Below are 22578 nucleotides of genomic sequence, written 5' to 3' on the forward strand. Positions count from 1 at the left end.
AGTTTTCTGTGCTTGAGCTAAACTTCTTACAGGAAGATACGCTACTTTCCTAATGGAGGAGAATGAACTCCATTAAAAATGGAGTTCTCAGCTGCGTTTTGTATCAAAATTTAATACAGCAGAGTCTTACTCTGCTGCCAGCTAATTCAGGAACTGAACAGGATGACATGCTTTCCTGTACAGTCTATAATACAAACTTTCCCCATGAGGAAGAGTAGTTATCTCCAATTATCTGACATTTTTCCTCCCCTGCCTTTCCCATCACCCACTTTCCACCCACCCCAGGAGTTCTGCCCTGTCTTTTTTTTTTTTTTTCTGAGAAACAAACAGCATGGTACCCATGCCTGCTACTATTATTTCCTATCTGGGTCTCCTTGGGCCTCTGGTGTTGGACTCCGCAGGCTCCTAGAGTCCGAGAGGAGACTGGAGAGTTCTACCTGCCCATCTTCGACCTCAGACACCCACACTCCCCTCTGCCCGCTCGCACATGCGTTCCAGGATTCGGTGGATGCTGGTGAAACTGGGCCTGTCTGCAGGCAGCTCGCTCCAACACAGACGCATCAGATTGTACAGTTCCAGGGGGCAGTTCTCTGGGCAGGAGAGGATGTTGCCGTCCCGCACGTAGCAGATGACCTCCTCGTGGGCCATCCCGTAGTAGGGCTGCAGGCCGTAGGAGAAGATCTCCCACAGGAGCACCCCGTAGGCCCACACATCAGACTCCGTGGTATAGCGGTTGTAGAAGATGGACTCCGGGGGCATCCAACGGATGGGGATGGCGTCGTTTTCGTTGGCTTTGTAGTAGTCAGCCGAGTAGATGTTTCTAGAGAGGCCAAAGTCGGCGATTTTCACCACCATATTCTCACCCACAAGGCAGTTCCTGGTGGCCAAATCCCGGTGGACAAACTTGCGTTCGGAGAGGTAAGCCATGCCGGCGGCCACCTGCCTGGCGATGCACAGCTGCTCGGCACAGGAAAGGGGCGGCGGGCCGGGGCTGGAGGCCTGCGCCCCGCGGGTCAGGTCGCTGGGACTGAGGCTGCGTCCGGGGTGAGGGGACATGCTGCGGAGGAACTCATTGAGGTCCCCGTAGGCCATGTATTCAAAGAGCAGGCACATGGGCTTCCCCACCGCACACACGCCTAGAACCAAAACAAGGCCTCCTGTTAGAGGTTGCGTTTCTAAAGTGACACGTGGGAAAAAATTGTACGAAAGCAAATGACCAGATCAGAAAATGTGGTGGCTTGGTTTTCTGTTGAGGGCATCATAGTCGAACTCTGACCCCCTTTCTTTGTGTAAACATCTCCTATTTATCTTTTAAGATTCAACTGATTTATCACTCCTCATGGGGTGCTTCAGCTCCTGACCTTTCCAGGATCAGATTTTCCTTCCGTCATTCTTTATCCTTAATCCTGCATCCTATCTACCTGCCTGTTATGATCATCCATTTAGCTGAGGTTTCTTCCCAACATTTTAGCCCTTTAAACTAGAGATTATATCTTAAGCCTTCTTTAAATTCCACACACCTACCGTGTGTCTGGCGACCAAGTACTCCATAAATATTGGGTGAATGAATTTATGAGTGGATGTTTGCTTTGAGTATGTAATGCAATTGCTCTGTCTTTCTGCTTCCTTTCTGAAGAAGGATGATAAGGAAGCTGTTGTATGAAATTTGGAAAGGAGCACAGAAACAATCCAAGATCTTAGATGAAGTATTCAGGTTACTGCAGTAAAACATGTAGGTAAATTTACAATGTTCATTCCAGAAAGAAACAGAATGTTAACGTAAAGAGTCTTAGATTTAGTGCCAGGAAGACATTTGCTCATTTTAAAATCCTGCTGTATTTGAGAGGGAAATGGACAACTTGAAATATGAGATCAGATGGTCACAATTTCATATCAGCATAAAAATAGATCATTAACTATTTTTTTTTTCAGGCAAAAGTTAGAAGTCTGTTCAGAAAGGAAGAGAAATGAGAATACTATTATCTTGGCTTGTTTATTTTGGTGTTAGTTTTTAATTCCAGGGACTTCAGCAATCTGTATATTTATATGTACTATATAAATTAAATTAAAAATTTAAATACAAAATTGGTAAAAGAATTAATGAAATGACAAAATATTTCTCTGAGAAGTTTTTTAAAACTTCAGTTTTTTGAATTTAGGTGATTTAATGACATAGTCTACTCCCTAGTACAGAATATATTCTATGGGGAGGAACAGAGACATCTCTCTGATCAAGGAATGAAAGAAAAAACGTAAGTGAAGTATGAAGGAGAAAAAACTTGGCAAGCCTCTGTTTTCTGATGCGATACATTTCTTCACTTATATTTTCATACCTAAGAGTTTCACAATGTTAGGATTATCAAATTCTGCCATGAGGGCTGCCTCCCTCTGAAAGTCTGCTTGCATATCTGCTGAGGCTTCTTCTTTGAGCATCTTCACTGCCACCATTGTGAAAGGTTCATAGGGAAGTAAGCCTGGAGCCCTGAGAGATACATTTATTTAGCAAGAAATCAAAGATCAGGAAGATTACACAGAGTCACATGATAACTACCCATGTATACACAACCCCACACTCATGCAGCCTTTCCCAGAGCCACAGAACCAAAGTAAGATGCCAATGGCAGGTCACGCTTAAAGCTCATTGACTCCAATGAATAAAAATCACTGGGGTTATTTTCAACATAGATTGTTTGAAAAATGCATTATTTATTAATAACAGAAAACCAAAAGTGCCCAGATCCAATGGGATTAGCATTACCATCCTAACCCCTTAATCTCTGGCCAGAACATAAATTCCTGGAAGGCAGGGACCATGACTTATTCATCTTTATATCCCCAAAGAGCCTAAAAGAGTGCCTTGCGTATTTTTTGGTTCCCAATAAGTATTTGTGTGAGATTTTCATTAATCATGTAACCTCCATACCAGGGCCACTATGAGTAGAAGTAAGGTTGTATCCTGCCCAAGAGCAACAGGCCAAAGTAACAGTTGGTGATTAAAACCAAGTCCACACTCTGTGGCCCAGCTGTGTGTCTGTGGAGGTACATCCATGCAGAGAGGATATTTTATTCCAACTCACACAAAGACATTAACTGGGCTAGCATTGGCCCTAATACATACTCGTTTTTTTGAGCTCATTGTTGGCTGACATTTTTGCGTAATTTTTTTTTTCCTTTTTCTGTCTTGCCATTCTGTGAACATCTATTTAATATCCATACATGTCAAGGCTTTGAGTTCTTAAACTGAAACACTATTTCAAAGTAAACATTAAGTGAAGTGGAGACTATAGCAATGGAAAATGGAAGAGATTTTAGAAGGATTTACTAAAAGCAATGTGAGAAATGGTTATTTAAAATGTACAACGAAATTCTCTTCCGAAAAGAAAATATGATTAAACCTTGCTAATTGCTTATCATCGGAACACTTTATAAAGATTCTCTCCATATACACAACCCTATTTTCCAGCAGAGGGGGAAAAGTATCAAGATTCAAAGTACAGTACTCAATAAAAATAAGGTGAATGATGTGAAGAATGAACTAATTTGATAATAACTATTATACACATTACATAGAATCAAGTTAATATCTGGTAATTTTTCAGACACAACGTATTTCAGTTGGTAGGTTTTTTTTTTTTTTTAACGTGGGCAACTTTACCTTGCTTGAAAGACCCTTCCAAATGCTCCCTCTCCAATATCTCTCACATATTCAATGTTATTCCTGGGATACTCCAGGCTGAGCAATTTGGGATTCAAAAGAAGTGGCATCCTCTGGTACATGGGGTTGGGATGAAGTCTGTCTAGCAGGAGCTCAGAAGGAAGAGTAGTGAGGGTTACAGCCGCTGATTCTCTGCAGGTAAGACAGGTAAGATCAATAATGAGCTGAGGACCAGGTGAGAGCTTTGTACTCAGACTTAGGTTCTAAAGAGACATGGTGTTTAGGAGGAAACAAATTATGCTAAGTTCACCAAAGATCCTTCCATTTTAGAGCCACGAAGAATTTGGTTTGGAGCCTAAAGTTACATTCTTTTTTTCAGGAATTGTGTCACTATCCAATCTGATAGTGGCAGTGGGGCTGAGGGGGCTGACAGTGAGCAGGAACGGCCATATTCTTCCAAACCGTGGTTTAGATTCCATCTGCTGTGAAAAACTAACCTTAGGACATGTGATCCTGTGCAACAAGTCACTGACATTTTTAAAGATCATGGTGGGGCTGCTTACCGTTAAAGCAAGGCAATGGCTGTCATAAAGGAAGTGGCAGTGTTATATATACCCCTCCTCCCGTCTCCAGCTTCAATACCAAATACGTAAAGGTTTTAAAAATGTTACTACACGTGGTTCACTTAAACTAGAATCTCACCTTTTCTTATTTTTCCATTGTTTTCGTCTTCGGCAGCAATAAAGAGTGGTTACGGTAAGAAGCACGAATATGGCAAAGCTGGACATGATGGAGATTATTACAGTCATGGAGTATGTAGGTGAGACAGAGGAGGAAGACAGGGAAGAGGGAGGCACGTTTGGAATGTCCACACTCGGCTTTGAGGACGTCATTGGCGGGAATGCTGTAAGTCAACAACAGATTTTCACTCATTCTTAAACTTTTAAGCAGCAACTTTCGTATTCAGGCAATCAGGAAACTAAATTTAAGATTATGTTCTAATGTATCAGGTTCTCCCTGGTTATATATCTATAAAGCGCAATTGTAAGAATCCAGTGAAGTCTAGTTGTAAGTAAATCCAGCTTACAGAATTATAGAACTTTAAAGATGAGACTCAGAGAAAGGAAATACTTTTTCCAAGACAAATGCAAATCCTGGGCTAGTGTCTTTACACTCATCATAGTTTTTATGACCTGACAACAATCATGGACATTGTTAAGTTACTAAATAAAATATTTTTATGAAATTGAAGTCAGGATTATCTAAAGCTGAGGTCTGTTGATTTACAAACAGAATTAAATGGAAGAACATGGAAAATGGAAATAGTAGGACAGAAATGAGGAAGTTAGTTCATCTAACAATTGAACTCCTGTCAAATTCCTATTAAAAAGGTCAATGCAATATACAAATAAGTTAAAATCTGTATTACCGCTGGAAACCAAAAGATGTCATACTAATGTCCCTCTGTTTGTAGGGTGCAACGTCCATTGTATATCTATTAAAACAACATTATGAATTATATTTTAAATCCTTTTAGTTGACTGAGTAAAGACAAAAACATGGATACAGAATGTTTTAATAATATAATCAACAAGAATGTCTTAATAGTGAAGAATGAACTTTGTACCCTAAAAAGACAGAATAAACCTTATTTTCAAATATTTGTGGGATACTGACAGACACGGTCTTTTGTGTCAGGTCACAAAGATGAATCTCAGTAATTTTCAAAAGAAGAAATGATGCAGATCTATTCTTTGATCAAAATGCAATTAATAATAGATTAAATAAAATCCAATAAGACATTCAAAAAAGAAACATTTTAATAACCTTTCAATCAAAGAGTAGAAAGTAGCCATAGTTCCAGATGACAAAGTAACTTCCTAGCAGTGTTGATGAGATTTGGCCAAAGATGTGTTCAGTGATAAACTCATAGCATTATCTTCTTCCATTAGATAAAATGAATGAAGTGAATGAACTAGATATTTAATTCAAGACTTTGGAAAAGAAACAAAATCTACAGAAAACAAAGGAAAACAGGTGATATAGTAACAGCCATGTACAAGCAGAAATTAATACGTTAGAATACACATAACACAAATGATAGAATTTAAAAATAGGTCAATAGTTTTTCTGATAAATATTTACAAGGTAGTCTAATCAGTGACATTTTAATTTTAAAATGAAAAGAAAGGCACAAACATACAAAATTAGGAATGATAGAGTCATTTTAACAATAGACTCAAAGGTCAATAAAAATGAAATGATATATAACTATGGAGTTACATTTTTAAAATCTTAAGGAAAATGGTAGGAGCACGTTAATTACCAAATTTGAAGAATCAGAAAGTCTGCAACTAGCCATAACCAGGAAGTTTAAGTCATTATAGAATTATGGTTATATTCTTTCAGTATTGGAAGAGATACAATTTTCACAGTTTTATAATATATTCCAGTAAGAGAAAAATCTTTCAGATTGTTTTAGCAAGCTATTATAATACTAATATCACAACCTGACAGTGTTAGCACAAAAGTGCAGATTATAGAGCATAGATTTAAAAGATGCTAAATGAAATATTAGAAATTGACTGCAATATAGTCAAAGATTTCATAGAAGGAGCTATATTATTATAACACATCACAGAGTCAAAGGAAAACTTTCACTGCAGGGATACCTGAAGCCATTTGAAATAGGACACGTAAAAGCAGAGATTATAAGGGGTGCCTACGTATGACTTCTTAGTCTAGGCATGGAAGCAGCGATTATGCCCTGAGCACCAGTGGCTAAGCAAGTGGTTTTGAAGCCTGTGGAGACCAAGTTTGGTTACCCCTGTGACTCAAGCAGGCACCTGGAACTAGAAGAATATTAGCACAGCAGTAAAACATTTGTGCAGGACCAATGACAGCATTTCTCATCAAGCATCACAGCAGTGGTGGATGTAACAGACTTCCCGGGCTCCGCTGTGATGGTTTGAAAGCTGCTCTGACTTTCTGTGGACTGAGTCATTCGAAGATTTAAAAAAATCAATCCAAGATGAGTGGGGAGGGGGGCTTAAATTGGAGAGCTAAACTTAATGCTAATATGAAAGTAGGAGCAATCATTAAAAGACAGGGAGAAGGGAAGCAAGAAGGAAATACCCAAAAGATAAACTAATGATTAAAAGAAATCTTCCATCACCCTTCAAAGTGAACTGGTAATATCCTTTAGAGTTTACTCAGAATTCAAGAGACTGTCCAAGAAATATTTGAGGGCTTTACACACTCCCACAGAATATGAGACAGTCTACCTAATAAGGTTGACTTCTCTGTTCAACGATCGACCTACCTGAAGAGCTAAAGCCAATTTCTTTGATAATTGTATTTAACTCAGGGAACATATTTTTAGACATTCCTCACCGTATAGTCAGATGAAATGATCAGTTTATGACATCTGGAGTTCATTTTCTTACATATAGCAAAGATTTCATAAAATGATTTAGCTAATCTATGCTGCTCGCAATTTCTTATAATCAGTGTAGAAGGCAGAAATCTGGATGCTTTTGTGTGTCTTATTTCTGTCTAATCTAGGATTGAAGGTCAGCACCTTTCATACAGTAAACCCTCAATGAATGCGTGAATGGATGAATGAGTAAACAATCAAAGGATAACAAACATCACAGTCATCAATTAAGAGTCCAATCAAAGTTAACTTTGGTTGCTTCTGTGACAAAGAATTGAAACATTTCTTTTTCATTCTTTCAGGTTGGGAATGACAATTTGACAGGCTTCCAGAATAATAGGTTTTTAGGGTTTTCCAAAGCTGTTCTCGTTTCCTAGCTCTGAGTGATTCAGTTGTGACCAGTAGCATTCTTTCTTTCAATGTTCTAAGTCTTAGTCCTTTAAGTAAGCTGGGAAAATCAAGTCCTGGCACTTAGCCAAGTGCAGAAACCATTAGGCCTGGAATATCTAGCCCAAGAAATGAATATGATTTGAGCCTTGAACATGAAAATCAGAGGAGGTTAGTCGACATGAAAAAAATTTCTAATTTCATTCTGAAGATTTCTGCATTCTGATAGGCTTAACATACCATCTGATACACATTAGTTTCTAGGACACCCCTTTTCAAGCAACCTTCTTGAATTCTTTCCTAGAGATTTTGAGATCACCCTTTTAAAACCATTTGATTTGACCCTGTAAACTTTATACTATTGGATGATACAAAAATCATGAATGCAAAATCAAAAGGTGATATTTTAAATTGGCTTACTTTATAGCCATAGAAGGGATAAAGCAACTTAGTAACCTTGAGGTAGGAGATGGGATTTGCATCATTCACTAAATATGGTGCTCTCCATGGCCTAATTAGAAGCTATAAACTGGGATCTCTGATGATCTTCCTTCATATTCTACCCTGGGTGAGTATAGTGAAAAGACTTTGAGAGGGACCGTACATCCCGTTCTGGACATCATGAAATATGGGTGTAAATACGCATGCATGAATCCAGTTACATACACATAACGTTTCAAGGGCACAAACAAAATTACTTACTTGTTAGGTTTTCTTTTTTATAATCTGAAGGGGAAAGGATAAAAATTTGTTTTAAGTGAACATCCAGATAGCTCCTGTGTTCTGTGAGAGAGTGCTAAGAAATGCAAGTTCTCTTTCAGCTTTTTAATATACAATGGGAAAACTTTCTTCGCATTCGAATGCGAAAGGATTGCATCTTTGAAATTAAAACAGCTGTTAGGGCTCACCACATAGTTCCTTACAGATGAAGTTCATTAAAGCAACATGCAGCCATTCAGCTTTGTTTTGTGAGATCAGTATTTGCAAACATATGGCTTATTTTTGCATGCTGAAAAATCTGCTTCCTTGGGTAAGAAAGAGGACTTTTATGCTTTTATTCCACTCCTCTGACAAAATATGAACTGTTTCTTAGCCATTTCTCTGCACATTCAATAAAATGTTATGAGCTCTCATAAGATCTGCTTATGAAGTAAGGTAAGATCTCAAGCAGCAGCGAAAAGTGCTCTTTAATTTCTTTTAGAACAAATGGAATAAATCCTTATGTTAACCGGTGCAATTAGGATAGCAATAGGATTCTGTTATTGGGTATGGAAGGAAGGCAGAACTCAAAAAATATTGGAAATGCCTAGAAATATTAGGAGATTTAAATTCACACCTTAGTTTCCTCAAAATAGTAAATTTCTCTGAACCTCCAAAGTCTCGAGAGAACTCTGTTACCTAAATATGGCAGTCTGGTACAGGCCATGGGGTCCCAGTGCATGCTGGGGAGTTTGTTGCAGTCCGGCATGGAGAGCAGATGTATCCCAGATCTGTAGAGTCCCCTGTGGGTCTTTTCTTCCACCGCTAGCCATTCTTTTGCACAGAAGAGCTCCTTTACTGCCAGGCAGTATTCTCTAAAATAATTTAGGGAGAACAAAATTTGATGAATCATAGCACGTTGAAGCCAAATTGGTGGTGGAGCCTAAATCCCATATTTTCAAAACATCATCATAGTACACTGTTTGTTCTTGCAAAAGTGTTTTTGTAAAGATCCTTTTATTGTAAATAATGTGAGAAGCTATGAAATATATAGTATATTATCCCATGAGATGACATGCTGTCTTGTTTTGTTTTAAAAACATCACTAATGCTACTGGGGAAAAGAACGTTCAAGTTCCAAAGGTGATGGATTAGTAATCCCAGATATGTTTTCTCTTAACTTCATATTAAAGTAACTACAAAGGTACAGAAATAAGGTACGCAGAACTTTAAAAGATCATTGTCAAGCAGTTTCCAGCCTGGGAGGTTTTTCTGTAATCTCAGGGCTAATGGGCAGGGCCTGAGGAACACAGTCCGTGTCTCTGTGTGCTTTGTTCCCTAAAACAGAATAGTATCACCTTCCTGAAAGGTTATAGGAGGGCTCGGGAGTCCTTACCCAGCCCTACCCTTGGAGAAGCTGAGTCCTATCTCATTGCTGTGTGTGCTTTCATCTGAGAAAGCTAGAGTAAGGTCTGTGTGAATATGAAGCTGCAATGTTCATCTCTGTGTTGTACTGAGTGAAAAGGCTGAAGAAAGATTAGGTAGACTAGTTGGACTAATTAGAATTTTGTGGATTAATAATTGTTCAAGCTTATCTTATAGGAAATAGGATAGACTACATAGGAAAAATCAAGTTAGTTCCAAATTAAGATATTTGGGAATCATAATAAGAGGAAATTAAAGACAATTAAAGAAATTAAGGATAATAATAGCAATGTCATTCATTCAATATATGAAGTATAAAAGAGGAGGAAATTTTGTGTGAGTGTGTACATTCGTGTGTATGTGTAGTTATATATACATGTATATATATTTTTTACTACTGATGCCTACACTCCTGCTTTCCCAGGCAACCACTTGCCAATATGGACCAACTGAGCATGTGCAGAATGAAAGGGCTGTGCATACTAATGTGATGGGATATAATGGGAGTCATGAGTACAACGATGGGATGTAGATTCTTAATATGTCTGCAAAGGAAGAGGGAACAATGGGGCTTTCAGGCTTCTGAGACTCTGAAGAACTGGAGAAACATTGCTTGGCTTGCTTCTTCTTATGCCTGGTCCCATCCTTGGGTCATATAAGCAAATCTTTCTGCATTCAGATGTTACAGTTAAACTGTGCAAAAGCAATATGGGACATATGAAAGAACTTTTTAGCCCACATTATGTGGAGAAAGCAAATACCTGGGAAAATTATTTTTTATTATACATGGAAAAGACACGTTAGAGAATTTAAAAAATTGTTTTGTTTTCATTGACATGCACTGAAGCATGGCCTCTACAGAAGAGTTTTTCACGGGGAAAAAAAATCAAGATGAAATGGAAAATAGGGTGAAAACTAGGTTAAGTTAAACATGGTAGTGACTGAAGAAAATAAAGACCACAAAGAAGTGAAAACAACTGTTTCACTGAAACAAGTGAAATCTTCATTGAGAAAGAAATGGCACAGCAAGATATTGAACAAATAATAGGGGAAAACTTTAGAAGTTCTAACTGAATGCAGAAAGAAAGATGAAAATAGCGAGTAAGGAGATAACTGAGAGGGAGAAGCAAGCAAGAAATTCAAAGTACAAATAACAGTGTTTCCCAACAAGAAACTAGAGCACATAAAAAAATAGAAAAATACTCAGAGATATACTATAAGAAAAATTCTTAAAAAGGACATAAGTCTGGGGACTTCCCTGGTGGTCCAGTGGTGGGGAATCCGCCTTACAGTGCGGGGGACGTGGGTTCGATCCTTGGTCAGGGAACTAAGATCCCACATGCCGCGGGGCGACTGGGCCCACGTGCCACAACTACTGAGTTTGCATGCCTCTACTAGAGAGCCTGCATGCTGCAAACTGCAGAGCCCACGTGCTCTGGAGCCTGCATGCCACAACTACGGAGCCTTCGCTCCCTGGAGCCTGCGTGCCACAACTAGAGAAGAGAAAACCCGCACACCACAACTAGAGAGAAGCCCGCGCGCCACAACAAAGAGCCCACGCACCTCAATGAAGGTCCTGCGTGCCGCGGCTGAGACCCAACGCAGCCAAAAATAAAATAAATAAATGAATAATAAATAAATCTTTAAGAAAAAAAAAAAAGGACATAAGTCTGATGATGAAATCATATTATCCATTCTTTTTATATTACTTATAGGAAAGAAAATAATGAAAAGAAATCTATTCCCAAGTCTTTCTAAATGTCTAATTTTTTAAACAATTATTGATTATATATAAGAGAAAAGAAAACCTTAATGAAGTATAAAAATGTGAAAATTTCTAGAATATTTTTCAACCCCAATGTGAATAAATTGTTTACAAGGATTAAAAAAATAGAAACAATTTTCAGATTAAAAAAATACTCAGGGACTTCCCTGGTGGCACAGTGGTGAAGAATCTGTCTGCAAATGCAGGGGACACAGGTTCGAGCCCTGGTCGAGCAAGATCCCACATGCTGCGGAGCAACTAAGCCTGTGCGCCACAACTACTGAGCCTGCATGCCACAACTACTGAAGCCTGCATGCCTAGAGCCCATGCTCCACAACAAGAGAAGCCACCGCAATGAGAAGCCCACGCACCACAACAAAGAGTAGCCCCCTCTCGCCACAACTAGAGAAAGCCTGCACACAGCAACGAAGACCCAATGCAGCCAAAAATAAATAAATAAATAAATTTTAAAAAATACTTGTTTAAATAACAGCTGGAATTAAGAAAAAAATTTATACTACAAATGGCTCACAGATTTAAGAGTTAATTAACTATGCTATTCTAATAAATTTGAAATCTCAGTGAATGGAATTTTTTTCTAAAAAAACAAAAAAGTTAAATTATTTTCAATCTTGAGAAAGAACATCTGTGGCCTATGCATTTAAACTGGTCTAGGGCATAAATGTTGGGAAATTACTCAGTAAATTTATTTTGTGCTAGCATATGAAGATACAATTCAATTTTAATTCTCATTGTTCCTCAAAAGATAATTAGATGTCATCTCTGATGAAAATATAATCTTAAGAAACAACAAATTATGTCTTAAGTAATTTTTTTTTAAGATTTTTTTTGATGTGGACCATTTTTAAAATTTTTATTGGATTTGTTACAATGTTGCTTGTGTTTTATGTTTTGGTTTTTGGGCTGTGAGGCATGTGGGATCTTAGCTCTCTGACCAGGGATCGAACCCACACCCCCTGCATTGGAAGGTGAAGTCTTAACCACTGGACCGCCAGGGAAGTCCCTACATTAGTCTTAAAATGTCTCCAAACCCTCAAAATTTGCAGTAAGTTGAAGAATGGAGCACTCTATTTTAATGACCTCTGTAGTCCTTTTATACTAAATAGAATGCCTTAAAACTATTTCAATATTTAAATAGTTCCTGGTTTTATCAAAACAGTTGGAAATGTGCTGTGTTGGTAGTCTTCATGTGTTTTCTTGAAAAGCAAACAGTATCCATCCAGTTTCTAATATATACCCTGGGTACAATTTATCCTTTAATCCTCTCAGCTCTATTGCAGACGAGGAAACTGAAGTTTAGCTGAGGTCATATGTCAGTGCATCTAGAAAGCAGTACAAAACAGTATTTGAACTTTGTTCCATTTAGCTCAAAAGCTACATTGATTCCTGTCTTTTCTACACAAGAAGTAAATAAAGGCAAAGATAATTCTATTGAAAGTGGGTTTATAAATTTCAGTGTTTAAAGAGTAGGGGGTTTTCAAGAAATATCTGTTTTATAACTGTTTCTACTCCTTCCACCCCCCATGACACAAGAGTGTCAGTACGTAAATTAGAATATTGGGTGGAATGTATTTTAATGTTCTGACATGCTCACCAAGATCTCATATTTATTGGCTAATAATGCTGAAATACTGGATATGTAGTCTTTATTTTCTCTATCTTGGCTTACTAATGAGGTCCATATTAGTTTGGGATTTTGTTTTTCACTTCCTAGAAAGCAGGGATGTTTATGAATATGATAATAATGTGAACAATAACAAATGTAATAGAATATTATACCTTTTATGACATTTTCTAACTTAGAGCCCTTGTATAATAGGGTATCACCAGTGATTCACATGGTAGGAATTTTGTCCAATTAATTACCTTATATTTTGGACAAAAGCCAGCTTTTGCCTTTACTCTTACACCTAACAACTTCCTCTTTTGAAAACTTTCCGTGTTGGCAGACAGACAAACAGAATTTCCCCATTTATTTATTTTGTAAATTTTACCTGCAAATGGGTGTAGGAGTAGGTGCCACCCCAGGGTTACATTCTTGGAAGATGTGGTTACACAGTAAAGCTTCAGCAGCCGGCCGGCAGAATGGGCTCACGGCTTTCAGTTCAATCCAGGCAGTGTGGACCAGTAGTTCTTGGGCCTCCTCAGGGTCTGCGTAGGAGTTGTTGAAGAAAACAAGAGCATCTTTTGCCAGGACAGCATTACACACCTCCCCTCTGTACTCGGCGCAGTAGCCTTTGTCATCTTTCTGTGGTTTACTGAAAGAAGCAGTGAAAAACATTCCTGATCACATGCTATTTCTTAGCATTCCATCTGCCTTTTTGTTTGTTTTCCATTTCCACATCTGCATCACAGAAATAGAAGACTGCACCAGCAAATTGGTTGAAACGTTCCATCTGAATATTGTCTTCATTTCCAGCAGCAATTATATTACCTCTAGCTACTCCAGAGGGCTATGAAGAGGATCAAATGTGATAACGGATGTGGAAAGCTTTGGAAACGCTCAAGGCCAGAATGGATGGGAGAATTTTTATTGTTTCCATCATAAATAAAATTTAACTCCACATTTGTTACATATAAGCGTACATAGCAAGTAAATACATCTAAAAAATATATTCATCATCATGATTAATAAGTGACTGAACGTAGTAATTGCTCTGATCCAAAGAGCTTGCAGCTTGATGAACATAGTTTATTTAAACGTTATGATAATTAATGATTTGAATTTTGTGGCACATCTTCCAAAAATCAGATCCTCTCACTTCCCAGCATTCCATTAAAGAATAAGAAGAAAGCCACACAGGAAGGAGAAAGCATTGGCTATGGCTCTCAGAGGAGCTAAGTAGCATCTTCACTTTTGCTATTTTCTTACCACATGTCTTGGGGAGAGTCATCTGGTCTCTGACAGTGTTCTAATCTGTAAAGTGATGTAAGTAATTATCCTGAACCCAGGTTATTGTGTGTTCATGGGTAATATAAGTGTTAGCACAGCAATAAGATTAAAAGCTAATCTGCTATAACAACTGAAGAGGACAATAAGAAAAATGGAAAACGCAGCTGGTACTCCCTCCACGTATCCACTGCTTCCTTAATGCAATGCTGGGAATTATGATAACTCCTATACTCACCTGACAGATGTTTACTGAGCACTTATTATGTGCAGGCACTGTAATGGTCTCAATATATCCTTATGCCTTCCATCAGATATCTCATTAACAATGACAGCAAATTCAAGTTGCACTCTCATTTAGATTTGTACATCTGTTGGAATTTAGCATTTTATTATCTTTATATAAAGGATTTCAAGGAAAGAAAATTAAACAAATTGGAATTTGTGGGGGTTGTTTAAGTTGCTAACAGACCCCATTTGAATTTGAAAAGGTGATTAGAAACATCATTGACTGGTCTTTGAAGGAAATCTATTAAATGAGATACAACTCATTCAGGTAAAACAATGAACTTCCGTGAAATACTATATTTTAAAATGATGTTTTGTAACATAGAATCATTCTCTAATTCATACTAGCATTCTACTAATTAGTCAACATGAATTTTATTGCATTACCTGTAATTCATTGGGGATTTTTTAAATGAACGCCTTGAATAAGAAAACGCAAAACTCCCATGAAAACTTGGGCCCTATAGGGTTGAGAAAACACCCAGAGAAATAGCTCATGACTCAACCTCTGAGGGAACTCAGGGTATGCTGACACTACGAAAGTTCTAGAGAAGCAAGGATACTATGCTTTAAGAAACTGAATAATAATACCTAACAATTAGAAATACCCCAAACTGGCTCACAAAATGGTCACACATATTGATAATCCTTCCATAAAAAGAGAGGATGGATAAGAGCAGGTGTGACTCTTTTCACTTAGAAAAAAACTATGGGGACTTCCCTGGTGGCGCAGTGGTTAAGAATCCATCTGCCAGTGCAGGGGACACGGGTTCAAGCCCTGGTCCGGGAAGATCCCACATGCCGCGGAGCAACTAAGCCCGTGCACCACAGTTACTGAGCCTGTGCTCTAGAACCCGTGAGCCACAACTACTGAAGCCCGTGTGCCTAGAGCCCATGCTCTGCAACGAGAGAAGCCGCGGCAATGAGAAGCCCGCGTACCGCAACGAAGAGTAGCCCCCGCTCGCCGCAACTAGAGAAAGCCCGCGCAGCAACGAAGACCCAACACAGCCAAATATAAATGATAAATACATAAATTTATAAAAAACTATATCTTGTAAAAGTTGAATACTTCTCCTAGTGTCTCTGAGCTGAGAATGATTCATCCATGTTGCACGGTCACGTGCTAACTATTGAATGCCACTTCTTTATTTTTCCATGAATTTTTTTTTTTTAATAAATTTATTTATTTATTTTTGGCTGCTTTGGGTCTTCGTTGCTGCACACTGGCCTTCTCTGGTTGCAGCGAGCGGGGCTACTCTTCGTCGTGGTGCGCGGGCTTCTCATGGCGGTGGCTTCTCTTGTTGCGGAGCACGGGCTCCAGGCGCACAGGCTTCAGTAGTTGTGGCACGCAGGCTCTAGAGCGCAGGCTCAGTAGTTGTGGCACACGGGCTTAGTTGCTCCGTGGCATGTGGGATCTTCCCGGACCAGGGCTCGAACCCGTGTCCCCTGCATTGGCAGGCGGATTCTTAACCACTGCGCCACCAGGGAAGCCCTCCATGAATATTTTTAATTTAAAAAACTCATGTTTTTTTCTTTAATTACATAAGCAAAAAACATTTAAAAGAAAACATTGGAAACTAAGAAAAATTACACAAAAGAAAAAATGAAAATGGCCTCAGAGATAAGGATTGTTAATAATTAAGAACCAATTCTTAAAAAAAAAAAAAATTCTTTTTTTCTGAGTTTCTGCTGCTTCTCTTTTAAAAAGCCCTGGGAAAATCTTTAGAACAACCTCAATGTGAATTAATAGTACAGAGTCCTCACTGATTTTTGAACATTAGCTATATAATGCAAAAGAAAAGAAAAAGCAGAATAGGTTTTGAATAGAAATGAGAAGATCTTGGTTTTAACTTTGATTTGTCTTCCTACCAGCTTGAAGATAACTAGCCTGTGAAAACCCTTTGCATGCTGAGAAAAACCATACAGATACAAAGTATATGGTTCTTATTAATTTTCTCTGTCTCTGTGATGTTCTGGGAGCATTAAAGACTTAGCTTTGGTAGTATATCTTTGCTTGGATTAGCCCCACAAGGTAAGGGATATATAGTTCCAAATATATATATATACAGGAATAGAGTGAGTGTTTTAAAATACATAGGGAGGACACATGTGCTGAACAGTGTGCGAATGAAAGATGGCATGTCTTCTGCGGGTGGCCTGTATTTTAATTTCCCTACACACACATACATAATACATATATAAAGAGACTGCCCAGTCACAGTTTCAGTCAGAGTTGGAACAATTTCCTCCCCTGTTTTGCTGACTTATAAACCTCAAATTTTAGGCAGTGATCAAATTTCAGAGGCAAGATATGGAGGCCAATGGGGCCATTTTTTCCCCTCATCCTTCTAACCCTATCACTTAAAAAATTTAAGGAGGTCACAGCAAAACCCAGGGAACAAGATGAATGCAAAAAATTTCCATTGGTGTCTCCTGTCTTTTGCAAGTGATGAGTGCCCTTTCTGTCCAGCTGAAGTCGTATTTCTCCACATGCGGATCTTGGGACTGTGGATGGAGCAAGAGCAGAGGCAGCTGGTCCTGTTCCTCGTTTGAACAGTGGGGCAGAGGTCACAGGGATCTGTTCACAGAATGCTGGTTGTTTTGGAATGATCTGCTGGACTACCTCCAAAAGTTCTAGTTAATATTGCACACGGAGCCAGTCCCTCTCTTGTCCCCTGACAGACTGAACCTGGCTGACCTCTCTTTCTGAACAGTTTCTCTTTTTGGAGGCAACAACTGATATCTGATCCCACGTCCCCCTTCTAACTTATTTTATAGCAGGCAGCTCTCCTTGGTCAGATGGAATATTTAAAGGATTCTCACTACACCTTTTGCTTTTATTTTCTCTTTGCTTTAACATGTATGAATCCCATTCAGTAGAATACAGTTGACCCTTGAACAACGTGGGTTTGAATTGCACGGGTCCACTTATGCCCAGTTTTGTTTTCAATAAATACTACAGTCCTACACGATCCCATCCGTAGTTGGTTGAATCCAAGGATGCAGAACGTGGATATGGAGGAACCACATAGACAGAGAGCCAACTCTACAGTTATAGGGCGTGCTGGTTGGTGCCCCTAACCCCTGAATTGTTCAAGGGTCCACTGTTTTAAAATGTGATCTTCCAGTTTCTATGAGGGCAACATCTCTTCCCTTTGAACACGTTGTCCAAGGGCACATCCAGATGACCAGCCATGGTTGGTTGGGACAACCCCACTACCCCAGCGGAAACTCCACACCTTCTTTTCCTGCCCTCCCTAGGGCTGGCACACGTGAGAACGGGACCTCTCCCCTGATAGCGACACATCTTCTTCCTTATACAGCAACTGCCAGGTTCCCATTGTACTTCCCCAACAAATGTGATGGCCAGGGCCCTACGCCACTCTAAACTTCCAAAGCAAACTGGAATTCTTTTTATCCTTTCATGCCTAGTGTCTTTATATATGATTCATTCTCTATGACAGGGATCGGCAAATAGAACCCGCAAGTCAAATCCGGCCTACTGCCTATGTTTATACCACCTGTGAGCTAAGAATGGTGTTTACATTTTTAGATGGTTGAAAAAACCCAAAAGGAGAAGTGAAAATGATATGAAATTCAAATTTCAGTGGCCAGAAGTACAATTTTATTGGAACAGAGCCAAGTTCATCCATTTACAAACTGTCTGTGGCTCCTTTTGTGCTGCAATAGCAGAGCTGAGCACTTGCAACAGAGACCGTACGGCCCAGAAAGCCATATACTTGCTATCTAGCCCTTTGCAGAAAACCAAGAGCGCTTGTGTTATCACAAGTGAAAGATGGTATGGAATTTTCATTAGTTAGCATTTATTTGACTATAATCAGTTTAAATTATTTTCATTTGCATCTAGTTGCATGTGAATGATTTATTCCTGTTCTTGAGCCCTTAGAATTTGTGCGTGATTCCATTATTATGTTACCTTGTAACATATGTAACTAGTGTGTGTGTGAGTCCCCTAGTAAAATGTAAATTCCTTGGGTGCAGGGAATATGTACAATTTGTTTTGTTTTATCACTTTCCAATGTAGTGCCAGGAATAGAGTGTTTTAAAGATGCACAGGGAAGACAGGTGTGCTGAATGAAAGAGGTGTACGAATGAGAGATGGCATCTCTTCTGTGGTTGGCCTGCATTTTAATTTACCTTTTCCCGTGTTTATGTTGTATATCCCTTCAGTAGATATTCAGCTTCTCTGTAGAATCCTTCAGGTCAGGACTCTTTCTCAATACCTATTTATTAGGTAAACAAATGCATCAAAGCTATATGAATTGGGAAAAAGATTGAGAACAAACTAAATCTTCTTATGCAATGAATTATTTCATTCCATGGAATTAGAATCAATGGCTTGAGTTGCAGGTCCTGCTCAGTTGCTGTGCTACCTGGATTAGCAACATAGGTATGAATCTGTGTTCTTGAGTCTGTCTGTCTGAGCTCAGATTGAGGCTTTGTAGTTAGCTATGTGGTCTGGACAACTCTTGTGCCTCAGGTTCCTCATGTAAAGAAAGAGGGATGATAGCTTTTGCCCCATAAAGTTGCTGAAACATTAATATGAGAACAGTGGTACTCAAAAATGTCCTGCAAAACTTAACTGCTGTTATTAGTAGTAATGAACCATTCTAAATCTCAGTTTCATCATTTGTAAAATTAGATGAAATTTTACACATCATAGAGTTTTTATGAAAGGCAATTTTATGCAAATAAAATGCTGTAAGTTTCACAGTGTTATATTACATGGTGTTACTTTCTTATCTGCAGGATAAAGCTATGAGGGAGGGTTTGGGAGTCAGTTCTGTGTCTCTTTTCCAAGCCTATCATATACTAACTGTGTAAGCCATGTGTACTCTCCAGTTCAAAGTATGTCTCTTTGTTTCTTTTCTGTACAGTAGGGATAATACTAGCATCTATTTCATGTCCAGAGGATAAATTTTTAAAATGCATGTAAAGCTCTTAGCACAGTGCCTGATACATAGTAAGTATTCAACAGATGTTGCCTATCTTCATCATCATTTTGTGAGAGTATTAAAAGGATTAGAAATTAGAAAGTTTTCTGAAAGATTACAGTACTCAACGAATAATAGGTACTCAATAAATGGCATGTCAAACAAAGCGAAACAAAACATTGGTATAACAATAATATCTCACCTCCATTCTAGTAACAGGAAAGGAAGTTTCCACAGGAAATCAAATTAAAGGGGAAAAGAAACAAAAGTTAGTACATTTTCATCTCAAGATTCGTAACAGATAATTTTCATTCTTCTAATCTCTAAGTTTCTGAAAAGTTCCCTGCTTCTGCTAGGAGGCCAGATCCTGCATTAACAGGCAGATTTGGAGAAGGAGAGTAAGAAAATATGCAATGTCTCCAGGAACTGAATTCTTCCTTTCAAGCTGAGTCAACCGTGGCCTCGTTAGCCCAGGCAGTATCATAGGTCAGAATTTCCCTCTGTTGGCCACCCAAGGACTTTGCATCAAGAAAGCAAGAAGTGGAGGTTGAACAGGAAGAGGGTGGCGGAGCTGCGATTCTTACAGACCCACTGGCTTCACGTGGTCACACAGCGTCCCACACTCAGAAGGGCCCCATGCTTAATTTAATGTTCTGCGGTTATCATCTTGAAACACTTAATAATTTTTTAACAAGGGGCCCCACATCTTCTGGAGAGAACAGATGGAAGAAACAGGAGGAAATTCTTACAGAGAAAAAGGTATATAATTTGGAATGGGTAAAGGCAGAATCTAATAGCAGCTGAGCAGGGAAACCTGTTGAAACGGGAAAAGTCCAAGGTTATGTATATGAAAGAGCCCTCAATTTAAGATGTAAAAGAGAGGATTCAATACCGTGGAGGTCAACCAGAGCCAAAGGATCCAGCCGTAGAACTTGGGAAGAGATGCTCAGCTTAGCTAGGCTTCGATTTCAAGGACAAGTGAGGAAAAAAAAAATCAAGGTCGTTTAAGGGTGCTCAGTCTTTTCAAGAATAGTAAGAGAATCAAAGGATGATTCACTAGGCTTCCATGTGTTTCGTACAGAAATTTCTCCAGTCACATTTTCATTTTTGCGGGGGCGGGGAGAGTGGGGAGCAGGGAAGGGGTCCAAGAGCCTCCGATTATAAACAAGTGCTTTTATCTCCAAACGAGATTTTTAAAAATTTCAAAAGCTTCCAACAGCCATCAATATTTGTAGTATCTTTTCCATTATCTGGAAAAGCCAATAAAATGTTGTCTCTCTTCTAAAACAGGCAGCCAATCTAATATAAAAAAGCTGCCTGATTGTAGAAAGAATGCTTACCTCTTGAGCCTAGCTGCAGAACAGCTGGTAGCAATTTAGTGTGGCTACTGGCTGTTAGTCATTTATTCCTTTCCCTTTTATTAAAAACAAAAACAAACACCTTTAATCCATTGGAAACCAGATGAAGCCACCATGAAATGCCAAGGGACGGGGCCTGTTTTGTTGGTAAGAACACTTCTACCTATCATGGCTGAAACACTGGGTGATAGAGGGAGTCGTGTGCCCCTGCTACATCACCCCATGTCTCACAACTGGGGGGAACATTGCGGGGGACACGGGAGTGTGACTATGAGACATGAGAGAGAGTGTGAAACATGGTAGTACGTTCAATCAGCTGTATCGATTACAAAATAAGAGTCCAAAGTTCTAATTTTTTTCTGTAATAATGTGAAACATCAACACAAAATATAGAAAATAAAAATATGAGATGAATGAATAAAGATGTGGTATGTATACACAATGGAATATTACTCAGCCATTAAAAAAATGAAATAATGCCATTTTGCAGCAACATGGATGGACCTAGAGATTATCATACTAAGTGAAGTAAGTCAGACAAAGACAAATATCATATGATATCACTTATAGGTGGAATCTAAACTATGATGCCAATGAACTTACTTACAAAGCAGAAATAGACTCACAGACATAGAAAACAAACTTATGGTTACCAAAGGGGAAAGGAGGGGAGGGATAATTTAGGAGTTTGGGATTAAAATATACACACTACTATATATAAAATAGATGACCAACAAGGACCTACTGTATAGCACAGGGAACAATACTCAATATCTTGTAATAACCTATAATAGAAAATAATATGAAAAAGAATATATATAACTGAATCACTTTGCTCTACAGTGGAAGCTAATACAACAGTGTAAATCAATGATATTTCAATAAAAATTAAAAAAATAAAAATACGTGGCCAATTTTGGGAGGGTGGGGAACTCCAATACTAACATATCGGATTTCTCCCTACTGCCCAGCTTTGGTTATGCTACATATTTTCACTTGAGCTTTAAATTTAGTGACCAGAATCCCCAGACTCTGAGGTCAATCCAAAGAAGGGGCATTGCAGACAGTGGGGGTGTTGGTAAAATGAGGAGTGGCTTATGTTAGAGGAGGGATGTGACCACAGATTCATTCCTGTACCCTCAGACTGAGTAAGCAGAAAAGAACTCTGGACCTCAGTATTTCGTGAAGGACCTATTAATGCCATTGAGAATGGGAAATACAAACATGGATTTTCCTCTACTGGATCCCTGTGTCTATTTTTCCTAGCTTTATTAAGATATAAGTGACATTCAACATTGTGTAAGTTTAAGGTGGACAAGGTGTTGATTTGCTACAGTTACATAATGCAACTCTCTTAGCAACTTTCAAGTATATAATACAGTATTAACTATAATCACCAATGATGCACATTAGATTTCCAGAACTTATTCATCTTATAACTGGAAGTTTGTACCATTTGACCAATGTCTCCCCTTTTCCCCGACCCCACTGCCCCTGGTATCCACTACTGTACTCTGTTTCTATGAGTTAGACTTTTTCAGATTCCGCATATAAGTGATATCATACAGTATTTGTCTTTCTCTGACTGACTTATTTCACTTAGCACAATGCCCTCAAGTTTCATCCATGTTGTCGCAAATGACCAAATCTCTTTCTTTATCATGGCTGAATAATATTCCATTATATGTATATACCACAT

At 38.7% G+C, this 22578-nt stretch overlaps 1 protein-coding gene across 6 annotated transcripts in view; it reads right to left on the reverse strand.

Annotated features, from left to right (window-relative positions):
• Positions 1-283: 283 nt before the first annotated feature.
• The window catches only part of MUSK (muscle associated receptor tyrosine kinase), a gene marked incomplete at its 5' end in the record, with an annotated part of 91871 nt that continues 69576 nt past the window's right edge, over positions 284-22578 (reverse strand). For 2 of the 6 annotated variants that reach the window (XM_082842803.1, XM_082842801.1), the window contains 7 exons: positions 284-1136; positions 2334-2482; positions 3656-3847; positions 4358-4559; positions 8181-8204; positions 8877-9052; positions 13383-13671. In XM_082842803.1, coding sequence (XP_082698929.1) covers positions 454-1136; positions 2334-2482; positions 3656-3847; positions 4358-4559; positions 8181-8204; positions 8877-9052; positions 13383-13671 — 1715 coding nt within the window. In that variant the 3' untranslated portion in view covers positions 284-453. Of the gene's footprint in view, positions 1137-2333; positions 2483-3655; positions 3848-4357; positions 4560-8180; positions 8205-8876; positions 9053-13382; positions 13672-19723; positions 19731-22578 lie in introns of all 6 variants that reach the window. The other 4 variants (XM_082842804.1, XM_082842802.1, XM_082842806.1 and 1 more) reach the window with 2 other exon arrangements.

Source organism: Leucopleurus acutus (genome assembly GCF_964270905.1).
Source record: "Leucopleurus acutus genome assembly, chromosome: 7".
Lineage (NCBI taxonomy): Eukaryota > Metazoa > Chordata > Mammalia > Artiodactyla > Delphinidae > Leucopleurus > Leucopleurus acutus.